The sequence below is a fragment of the Malus domestica genome, chromosome 05 (genome assembly GCF_042453785.1).
Source record: "Malus domestica chromosome 05, GDT2T_hap1".
NCBI classification, from domain to species: Eukaryota; Viridiplantae; Streptophyta; class Magnoliopsida; order Rosales; family Rosaceae; genus Malus; species Malus domestica.
In genome coordinates this window covers 45,680,139-45,691,955 of record NC_091665.1, presented here as the reverse complement: position 1 = coordinate 45,691,955, position 11,817 = coordinate 45,680,139, and the positions used below count along the sequence as shown (strand labels likewise).

General features: G+C 34.4%; 1 protein-coding gene across 1 annotated transcript; it reads left to right on the top strand.

The window, feature by feature from the left end:
* The first annotated feature begins 7,773 nt into the window (after positions 1–7,773).
* On the top strand, positions 7,774–11,659 carry LOC103434476 (uncharacterized). Its single transcript, XM_008372835.4, has 15 exons — positions 7,774–8,011; positions 8,117–8,220; positions 8,331–8,421; positions 8,584–8,710; positions 8,801–8,984; positions 9,160–9,304; positions 9,384–9,474; positions 9,687–9,745; positions 9,835–9,912; positions 10,050–10,133; positions 10,372–10,556; positions 10,659–10,787; positions 10,982–11,054; positions 11,177–11,262; positions 11,376–11,659. The coding sequence occupies exons 1-15, from the start codon at positions 7,922–7,924 to the stop codon at positions 11,482–11,484; spliced, it is 1,635 nt and encodes a 544-aa protein (XP_008371057.2). The 5' UTR covers positions 7,774–7,921; the 3' UTR covers positions 11,485–11,659.
* Positions 11,660–11,817: the final 158 nt, after the last annotated feature.

Below are 11,817 nucleotides of genomic sequence, written 5' to 3'. Positions count from 1 at the left end.
GAATTTTCCGTGTTCACAACTATACTAATTTAATTTTATGAATATATTAACCTAAAAATATTTAGATTCCAACAAATATTGAAAAATCACTAACTGACACCATGAAACTTGTGAAACACTATGAAAGAATATAAAGCACATAAAAATATTTTTTTTTTAATTGATTTAGCCGTTGGATTTAAATTTGGATCATTAGATATTATTTTTTTACCGTTGAATTTCATCAAATTAGATATTAGCTGTTGGATTCAATGAATTTATAAATATAAAACTAAAAAAAATATACATATATGGTGGGCTAGTGACACATCCCGGGCTCAACTCCATCGTAGCACGATATTATTAGCTTTGGGTCTCGACTACGTCCTCACGGTTTTGTTTCTGGGAACTCACACGAGAATTTCTCAGTAGGTCACCCATCATGAGATTGACCTCACGCGAACTCGCTTAACTTCGGAGTTCCGATGGAACCCGAAGCCAATGAGCTACCAAAATGCCTCGTGCTAAGAAGAGGTGGGCATGTACATATAATGTTTAGAGGATCCACGCCCTTGGGCGATGTGAGATCTTACAATCCACCCCTCTTAGTGCCCCAACGTCCTCGTCGGCATATTTCCGGCCAAGAATTGGCTCCGATACCAAATTGACACATCCCGACCCGGGCCCTATCACATCCCGGGCTCAACTCCACCGTAGCACGATATTGTCCATTTTGGGCCTCGACCACGCCCTCACGGTTTTGTTTCTGGGAACTCACATGAGAACTTCCCAGTGGGTCACCCATCATGGGATTGCTTTCGTGCGAACTCGCTTAACTTCGAAGTTCCGATGAAACTCGAAGCCAGTGAACTTTCAAAATGCCTCGTGCTGGGAAGAGGTGGGCATGTACATATAAGGCTTAAAGGATCCACTCCTCTGGGCGATGTGGGATCTTACAACCAGCCCCACTAACCCAAGGGGAATCCTGGACTAAATTGGGCCCAGAAATAAGTTTTGAGTTTTAACTCATATTTGCCCCAAGGGTTGGAGCAAGTTGGGGTAAGTTTATAACCTAAAATTTGAGTTTTACTCCAAGGGTTGGAGTAGGTCTTACTCATAAATTTGTATGATGATATAAATCCATATTTTTTGTATGCATGAGTGTGTTGGTGCTAATTTTGTAGAGCGCATTTTTACTCATCACTTTCAATTGTTGTAATACTCACTATTAGGGGTGGCCACGGGTCGGGCCTAAATTTGAAAAAATTGAACTGGACCCGTTTAAAAATGCAATGGGGTGGCCCGGATCAATTAATGCCATTTCAATATTTGGAACCAGACTTAACCAAGGCCGTTTGAAATGGGCTGATTCGGGCTGGGTCCACGGGTCCAATTTTACATATATATTTTTTTATCAGCCTGTCATTCATCTTCTTTGGGCAACAAGCCAGATGTTCAAATAAAAAGCAGTAGCATTAGGATAATCTGCAACAAGAATTGAAGAACCTACTTGCCTCAAAAGGGTTGACAACTTGAAATGCATACAAGTTAACCGAATCATATACATTGTTTTCAAATCCCAATATCTCCTACTAAATCCCAAAATATTTTTCACATAAAAACAATCATATAAATCGTTGAACCTATTGGCTTATCCGATCTGGAGCCTCACGCCCACCGTCTTTTCTGATCTGCAACAAGGCATCTTCGTCTTCTCCGATCAACCACAAGGCATCTTCGTCTTCGTTATCAACCACAAGGCATCTTCATCTTCGTTGATCTGCAACGAGGCATCTTCGTCTTCTCTGATCTGCAACAAGACATCTTCATTTGAGAGTTAGGAGATGATGGTGAGGGGTGATGGCGTGTGGCCGCTGGCTGCTGTGTGATGTCGAATTTGAGTCGACTCAGTCAATCTCAAAAAAGGATTCCAGTTTTAAGGACAATGGTGAGGTGATGTTGTGACTCGTGTGGTGGCTGCTTTGATGTGGACGCGGTCAATTCCAGAGGTGGGAGGGAGAAGCGAACTAGAGAGTTAAGAAACGGAGAAAGAAAGTTGGGGGGGGGGGGGAGTATGAGAGTGGGGGAAAGGGACTAAACAAGTAATTGCCTTGTCCATTAATTGTATGGTAGAAACGGGTTGGTCCGAGGCCTCATGATTCTAAGATTATGGAACCGCCCCACCCCATAAATAACCTCTCCCTGCCCCGCCTCGCCTCGTTTTAGTCTCTACCAAATTAGGCCCCACCCAACTTGCCCCGAATCAACAATACTCGCCCCACCCTGCAAGTCCTGTACAGTTTACCCACCCCTACTCACTATCTTATTTATTACCATTAGATAAACTTAAATTTTAAAATTTGTTGAAAATAACACGTACACGCAACATATAAAACACATACGATTTTTTGAAGTTATTCCCGAATGCCAATATTTTTTTTTTGTTGTTGTCATAAAAATGTCAATAATCTTCGATCTTTACAAAAATTGGCCTTGGCAGCATTATCATGCGAATCACGAGAAAGTTAACATTAATTGAAAATAAAGTGGATTTGCTAATCATGAAAAGAAAGTCCAATTTCAAATATTTATGATTTTTATTCGTTTTAGAAAAGTCTAATTTCTATATTAATTTTACTACTTTTTGAAGTGACCCTAAAAAAACGATGGTGCGAACATTATTTTTCTTTGGCCATCAATCAAGCCACAAATTATCATCATTAAACAATAGGGAGCATCACTTAAAAGTTAAAGATACAAAAAATACAACTAATATAACATTAAATTACAAAAAATACAAAAAAAAAAAGAAAAAGGTTGGACTCAAAATCATGATACCAATATATATATTTTTTTAAATTACCACCACATACCCCTAAGAGAGGCCATCCTGCACAACTTCAATAAAATTACATGGGTTTGGGACGATTAATATTTGGACTTGTAAGGTGCCATGCTTCCCATCATTCAAAAGCTATTCTCCATTCGATGAGTTTCATGTCATCTTGATTCAATTTTTCTACCCAATTAATAAACATATGATTTCCTAGTTAAAATGAATGAACGGGAAATTTGCAAAATGGTATGTCAAAGTGAGTATTTTATTTTTATTTTTTGAAAAATTAGGTTCTCATCCCTCATTTTGCCACTTTATTGATTAAAACCTTATTCCTTTTCAATTTTTGATCAAGGTCCTTGGGTATTAATAACATCATTAATTATTTCAATAATAAAATACTTTTTATTTTTAAATATATTCCTTTAGTGTTAAAAATGTTACAATTAGTATATTTATATTTATGATTAAAATTTTTATCATATATTTTTATTTTTAGTTTGTACCTATTTTTAATTTGCAAACCTTTTTTAATTTGTACTAATTTTCTTTTCAGTTTTAATTTATACCCATATATTAATTAGAAAACTTCATTTTAATCCTTGGCAAAGATGACTTTTTGATTAAAACCATTAGTAAGATCAAAATCTAATTTTAGTCCCTTGATACATTAATAATCTGATTTATTAATTATATTTTGATTTTTTAATTATTTATCTTTTTCTTTCTAATTTTTAATGTATTAATTGTATTTCATTATAATTTTTATTTTCATTTCATTCATCGTAATATATTTTGTTGTGAACATTTAGATAAACTAATTTTTGTTATACAATATATTTTGATGTACATTATCTTCTTCATTTAGGTATATTAAATTCATTATAATACATTTCGGTGCATACATTTAGGTACACACATTTCGTTACATACATTTCGATTCAAACATTTAGGTACATTAATTCAATATGATACATTTTCGGTACTAACATTTCAGTGCATACATTTCGGTACATACATTTAGGTACATTAATTTAATATTAATACATTTCGGTGCATATATTTAGGTACATACATTTCGGTACTAACATTTAAATATATTAGTTCAATATAATATATTTCGGTACTAACATTTAGGTACATTAATTGAGTCTTTCAAGTTTGAAGAATGTTAAATAAAATTAATAAATAAAAAAACTCTTTTTTGGTAAAATAAATTAAAATTTGTGTATTAATAAATTTAAATATTTAATGGGAGACATTAAATAAAATGCACATTAATTATTTTGAATTAAGGGCACATTAGGGACTAAAATCAATATTTAATCTAACACCAGGTTTTTTTTAAATTTTAATCTTCTTGAGGGAATAAAGTTCAAAACCCCTATATTAATTCCTTTTTGTGCCCATATTTTTTAAAGTTTTATTTGTACTTGTGCCCATGTGTTTACCGTTTCGTGACATTGTATAATTAATCAATGATAGAAAAATTAGATATGGTTTATGTTTTATGGCTAAACTTTGTATCATATATTTATATCTTTAGTTTGTACCCCCTTTTAATTTGTAACATTTTTTCAAATTTGTAGTATTTTCTTTTTAGTTTTAATTTGTACCCATGTATTAATTTATTTTTGCGCCCAAATTTTTAAAATTTCATTTGTACTCATAATTTTTAATCTTTTATTTGTACCCTAATTTATTTATAATGTACCCATTCTTCTTATTAATGTACCACTTTGTTATATGTGAAATGTACCAATTTTTTTTGTAAAATGTACCAATTTTTTTTAACACTATGGATACATTCTTTTGCCATTTATTATTTCTTATTGTTACATATTTTTCATCCATGTATTCAATCAAAATGTTTGAATTTTTTTTTATTGTAGCCGTTTATAATAGTATTATAATGAGTGAATTTTAAATTTATAGGATTATAAATTTCATAAAATATCAAACAGTTGATATCAAAACTATAAAACTATAAATATTAATAGTAATATAATGAGGTGTACAAAGTCAAGGGACTTGGATCAAACTTTGAATATCATTAAGGTTTTAGTCAAAGAATGTTAGGGACTAGGGACCGCATCCAAAATATCTTTTTTTTTTCTTCTAAAAAAAGGGTTGAGAATACTCACATAGGCGTTTTAGCCTCTCATGACCACCATCGTGTGATTCATTGACACCATAAATAGAACTCAGGATATGTCGTGTTGAATACAGGTTTGAAATTCGTCTCTAATTACTAGGTCAAACTGTGATGATTGTCAAATTGAGTACGTTCGGTTAAATTTAAAAATGCGAATATTTCTAATTTCAATATGTAAATATTGAGTACTTTTGTTAAATTCCAATTTTATTCCATGAATGGGAAGGCAATGAATTGCCCGTGATCGCCTTTAGATTCCTTCAACAGTATCCATAAAATAATTAGAGACACCACATCATGTTGTTTAACAATTATTCATTTGTTCATTCATAAGCTTATTAAAGTAGTTGTTTGCACTTTGCAATGTCGTATTAGCTGTTCATTACACACCAAATACAGAGATCGACACATACTTAAACACAAAATAATTAATTTACATGTTATATATACTACAATGAATGACACACAATATAATTAATTTACGTGTTATATATACTACAACGAATGACATTGTTATATATGTAAATTATAATATAACAAAATTCACAACACAATGTGTCGGTGTTATAGTTACTTGAAACGAAAGGAATAGACCAGGGGGAGCACACTTCCTCGTTGACTGCCTGAAATTTATGCTTTTTGTTTTCATAATTAGGTTAACATAATAAATAACTTTTTCTCAATCCTTCCATATTCAGATGAACCGAACAATTAGGTGGTTTGTGATTGAAAATGAATTATAGGCTCATATTTTATATGATACGTTATGAGTTTAATTTTTGTTATTAACAAATTACACGTTGATAGCTAAAGAAAGCTAAAATGTATTTGAAAATTTCAAAATGATATACTGTTGTGACAAAGTCGTCATTTTATCATTTTAAAAAAAATCAGATGGATATGAAGATCCCATGATCTAGTCTTCATAATATTTTATGTTACAAATCAATCACTTTCTGTTAACTAGATTTATATTAATTTCAACAATTTGTTAACAGTACTCAATCTTGTACATAGAAATAAGAATCACAACAGTCGTATATAATAATGGAAAGAGATTATCTTCGGATCTCTTATACCAAAGCTACCAAATTAAGTGATTCAGATATTTGAATTTTTATTTAACGGTCCACCTATTTTGATTTTTTAAAAGTTATAATAATTTTTTACCATTGAATAAAATTTTAAAGATTCTAATTACTTAATTCGGTAACCTTGGTGAAAGAGATCCGGATAACCTCTTTCCTTTAATAATTCCAATATACTGTTCTGCATTTTAAGTCACGCCGCAGTTGTTCCCCACTTAAGAATAAAAAAACTATTCCGTGACTTATAAGTGCTTAAAAAACGATTAAAATTTCTTTTAGATTTTTTTAAAAAATTTTAAAAGCACTTGAATTGTTTTTTAAGATTTTACTTTTGTTTTTATTAAAAACTTTTAAAAATATTTTCCCTAAAAGTACATTCAATCATTTTAAAAAATACTTTCAAACGAGAAATAATAAAAATATGCTACAATGGCTATTAGTGAAATAAAAAAACAAGTTGTTGAAATGTCTCACATCGACCGTTACAATGAAAAAAAAAAGTTTAAATATTATAACCTCATTCCAACTAATACGGAGATATTTTGTGATATGATAATTGTACACAAGTTATGTAGAACATGTCTTTGCTGTGACATGTGAAAGTGACAGTATATATGACATGAAAAGGTTATCCCAAAAAGCCGGTGAGAAGTTGTCCCCATCCCATAAACCAAACAAGGCCATTCATAGCAACAGAGCCTTGCCACTCTTTCCCTTCAATAATCAGCATGGCCCGCGCACTGCATGTCAATTTCATGTAATTTTCTACGTATTATACTACAGTCCTGCACAATGAGCGGACTAAGGTCTAGGCATATATAAAACCCGAACTGAACCGCGTATGATCGGTTCAGTTGTGGTTCAAAAAGTGAACCGGATCGAATTAGACCGTATCCATCCTTAAGCAAAAGCTTAGCAACAGTATTCAACTTTAAATGACAAATTGACATCGAAGTAAGCAAAGAATAGTCCCGCAATAGTTGTCATTGCTTCCACTTTGTTTGTCATTTTCTTAAATTCCAAGTAAGATATGCGTTTTTGACCACAAAAAGAGTAAGATATGCGTTGGACACTAGTCCACATGACCACCATCATCCACCATTATTCCAAGTTATGTACAACTTTATATATACTGCCAATTGTACACATGCTTTTGAAAATAAATTTACAAAGAGAGAAACTATAAAATAGTTTTTGTTGCCGACCTTAAAACGATTTTTGTCGATGAAGAGGATGTTCATATTTTTCACGGCTGTTTCTGAATAACTATTTGACATTAAAAGTTTATTTTATTTGGAAGAAAAACGTGAAAGAGAAAATGGGGACAACTGATTACAATGAGCTCACTATTGGTTCATCGGCTATTTCAATAGTTTAATTCTGCAATCTTTTTTTACCGAAAGTATCATTTTGCGTGTGGTGATTTTACACCTCCAAAGTCTAGTCCGCCCATGTCGAAAAAAATACGAAGTTAAGCTATTCTCCTTTAACTGCAACAACTAATAAAACATGCTCGTTTGAAAGTGTTTTTCAAATGACCAAAACCGTTTTTAAAGAGTTGAAGCCCAATTAGGCCTAGGTCCAGTCCAGTGTTACAATCAACGAGGCCTCTAATTTTGGGTGACCCGGATCCAACGGACAAGAGTTAGCCCAAGCCGACATAAGAGGTCTGGCAATTTCGTAATTTTAAAGATTCTGGTACCCTTGAAGGTGTCGTCAACAAAAGTACCGGCCAATGGCGGGTGTGGAAAATGAGGCGGCACCAGACGCGATAGTAAAATGCGAAGACAGCGAGAGAGAACTCGACCTTCGGTAAGTGGTGGCCGAATTCACTATAAATTCCTAAAAGAATCCGAATAAATCATGAACAAGAAAGGCTTGGCAATTTTATTGCGTACCAGAATGCAGCGCCCAAGCTCCGATCCCAGAGACCTCGCCCGCTCTCCTCTCGCCGTAAGCGATTAAGCATTTCGATTTTTTCCGAAATCCGTGTTTTTTGTAGGCCGCGTTTGGATTGCGAAGAAAGTTAATGGAATTTTACTGGTGATTTTGCAACAGAACGTGGTTAACCAAATGCTGCCTAATTCCGATGGAAGACAATCGAGCGGACGACTGGTGCCGCATGGAAGGGAAAAGCTCAATGCCTCGACCAACACCGAGAGGTTTATTATTTTATTATTATTTTTTGAATTTATACGATTTTTGTTTTGGTACTGTAATAGCTTGAATTTTTATATTTTGAATGCGATTGTGAAATTCCGAATTTTTCTAGGGAATTTGAGGTTGTGCGGGAGTCCATGCACTCGGCGATTTCACTGAGCAAAACCGAAATTTTAGACTCTGTACTGAGCGATTTCTCGGAGGTAGGTGTTTTTTTATGCTTCTAGAAAAAGTGCTTTTGCCGAACGAACTTATGAGCAGAAGTGTTTTCTGCAAAAGCATTGCCAAACGGGCGGCTAATTGTATTTTGGATGCGAAGTTCATTTTCGTTGTTGTTGTTGTTGTTGTTGTTGTTGATAATGTAGGGATATTTTAGCCTCTCTTACGAAAATCGTCGAAAGCTACTTGTACTACTTGCCAAAGAGTATGATCTTAACAGGACGCAAGTTCGCGATTTGATCAAGCAATATTTGGGACTTGAGCTCCCTGAAAGTAAGTCTTGTGTTGATTATCTTATGAGAATTGTCGAAAATTGCATTTGCACTCTGTATTGTGTGGGTTTGATGCAATGTGTGTCTGTAGGTGACAGTGCTCCCTCAACTGGCTCTGAAGAGGAGACATCTCTTTCTGCTTTCTATCGTATTGAGCGCAATCTGAGACATGCTCTCAAGCCGATGTACGAAGTTCTGTTTGAGCGACTCAACACACATCCTGGCGGGTTGAAGTTCTTGTCCAATCTTCGAGCTGATATTCTATCTATTATCGCGTAAGGTTATGCATATGCCCCACATGATGTGTTTTTGGTTTATTAATTTTCTGTCCCACACAATGTTTTGAATTGAATTTTATGTACAACTATTAGTCTTTTACAATGTTAAGAAATGAATTTGCGCCCAAGGAGTTTTAAGATTTTATGAATTGTTATCTTTTCATATTTTCAGAGAGGAAAATACTGCATCTTTGCGAGCACTGGACTCCTACTTAAAGGAGAAACTAAGTACATGGCTTAGTCCTGCTGCCTTAGAGCTTCACCAAATCACATGGGACGATCCTGCCTCTTTACTGGAAAAGATTGTGGCATATGAGGTATTTATTTGTCTTGTGTTGTGTTGTAACATGGCACGCTATGTGTGCAGCCTTGACGCCCTCCGATTATATTGTATAGGCTGTGCATCCAATCAGCAATCTTATAGATCTTAAGAGAAGGCTGGGAGTCGGTCGCCGTTGTTTCGGATATTTACATCCAGCAATACCTGGTACTCTATTATTGTTGTTTTATCTATTCACGTATTGATCTACTTCTTGTTGGTTTTTGTCTGCCTTTTTGGTAATTCGTGATGCTACCTAAGAGTAATATCACAGTTACCTATTCAGTTGATAAATTTTTCATTATGTAGCCGTTCGTTGTATTGGGTAGGACTACATACTAGTATATGTTTTTTATATTGTTACTATCTTCTTTAATCAGGTGAGCCCCTTATTTTCATCGAAGTTGCACTCATGAAGGATGTGGCTCAAACAGTACAGGTCAGTTTTCTTTAAGCTTTACTAGATGACTTCTTCTTCTTCTTCTTGTGGTGCTTCTTGTGGTGATATATTTTATATATTCATGATAGGAAGTTTTATGGGATGACCCTCCTACTCCCGAATGTGAGGCTACGTGTGCATTGTTTTACTCCATATCATCAACCCAGGTGTGCATATTGTTACATATTATTCTTAAATTTTAAGTATCATGTTCACTATTCTCCTTTTTTTGAAAGGGGATATTAACCTATTACTTTTTTTTTTGCGACCATTGCCTGATCTGAACACTTTTAAACTTTTACAGCCTGGCTTATCAGGGATCAACCTGGGAAGGTTTCTAATTAAACGTGTGATCACACTTGTGAAAAGAGAAATGACAAATATTTCTGTAAGTGCTTCAATCCCTTTTGGATATTTGAATATGTGACTTAGAATATATGTCATGTTCAAATATATGACATTTTAGCTTGTTCGAATAAATTTTCAGAAATGAAAGTATAGTGCGCTTCACAGGAAATCAAAAGAAACTGTAGAGTAGAGGATATAAAATATTAATCGTACTTTCTCTGGCTAAAGTCTTTCTCGTGGATATATCTCACACATGGCCTTTTGTTTGTCTATTCTAGACTTTTGCGACTCTCAGCCCCATCCCAGGTTTCATGCAGTGGCTCCTATCTAAGCTGGCTTCTCAATCAAAACTTGCTGAAGGTGAAGCAATGCCACACTCACCAGCTTCTGATAGGTCCAGTTCTACGTTTTCGGAGAAAATTCTTGAACCAGAAGAGGAAAGAGCACTTATGGATGCTTCTGCGTAAGTCATATTGTAATTGGCACATTATGTTATAGCATCTAGAGAGTAACATGCTTAATAAAAAATTCAGTAAGAATGCTTCGTAACAATTTTCACTTTCAGGGAATTCACTTCTGGGAAAAATAGCATGGACGTGATGTTCAACTTGCTAACTTCACCAAATCATGAGTGGACAAATTCTGATAAATTGCTTTCAGTATTAAAACCCCCTCTAATGCGACTGTGTGCCAGGTATATTAATATTACTTGTAAAATTGGAGATGACAGGTCTGTTATGAAACAGCTACAAGTGGATACTGTGTAATTGGCAATGACATGATATCACACAAACTAGTTTTACAGTCTCTCACAAACTAGTTTTACAGTCTCGTGTTCTTTGTTCTGTGTGAAACGCTACTAACAGATTTTAGTTCCGTTGATTATAGGTACCTTCTCCAAGAGAAAAAGAGAGGAAAAGCTCTGGATTCTGTTGCGAATTTTCACTTACAGAATGGAGCTGTATGTCAATTAACTCAAATTTGCAGAACACTAGATTCGTTGTATAATTTGATGGAAAAATTAAAACAATTTCTCCTTAACGCACTGATATGCTAAGCCTGAGTTTTCTTACTGCAAATTAGATGGTCGAAAGAATCAATTGGATGGGGGACCGGTCAGGGAGAGGCCTCCATCAAAGTGGAGGTATGATGGTGAATTATGTTTACAGGTATAACTAAAACCAACCTTTTTACTTTTTTTGCTCATAAATTTCAATTCCATTAGAACATCTCATAGATTAAACATTACCTATTGAATGATTTTATTGATTCATGGTTGCAGATTGGGGCAAATTGAAGACTATGCTCAGTCATATTTCAGTACAGGGCTTATCCATACTTCTAGTGATCTTCGCCGTTACGTTGAGACAATTAGTCGTGTACAAGAGTGACAGCATAATGATTTAGTCGCGTTTTCTTCGAATGTTGACACACTTTCATGCCAAAATTTGTGTCTAATATCCGGTTTTCTGAAGATTGTACGGCCTGAAGCCCTCTAAACAGATGTCCAAATGTACATATTTAGTTATGATTCTCAATAAAACTAAAGAATTGTTATCCACCAAACTGGAAAAAAGTATATATATCTAGTTATGTGTTTTGCACTAGCTCAAGGTATTAGCCTTTGGATTGGCCCGTTCAGTAATTGAAATTTTTTTTCTTTTCCCAAACGATAGATTTGTAAGATTAGCTACTGCTAAGGTTCGAACTCACTCCACTGTGGT

Bases quoted from the DNA above. Each gene is read 5' to 3' on its own strand.
- LOC103434476 (XM_008372835.4), top strand. From the start codon at position 7,922: ATGAACAAGAAAGGCTTGGCAATTTTATTGCGTACCAGAATGCAGCGC. The intron at 8,422-8,583 runs GTAGGTGTTTTT...TTGATAATGTAG, and splicing joins TACTGAGCGATTTCTCGGAG to GGATATTTTAGCCTCTCTTA. The intron at 9,913-10,049 runs GTGTGCATATTG...AAACTTTTACAG, and splicing joins ACTCCATATCATCAACCCAG to CCTGGCTTATCAGGGATCAA.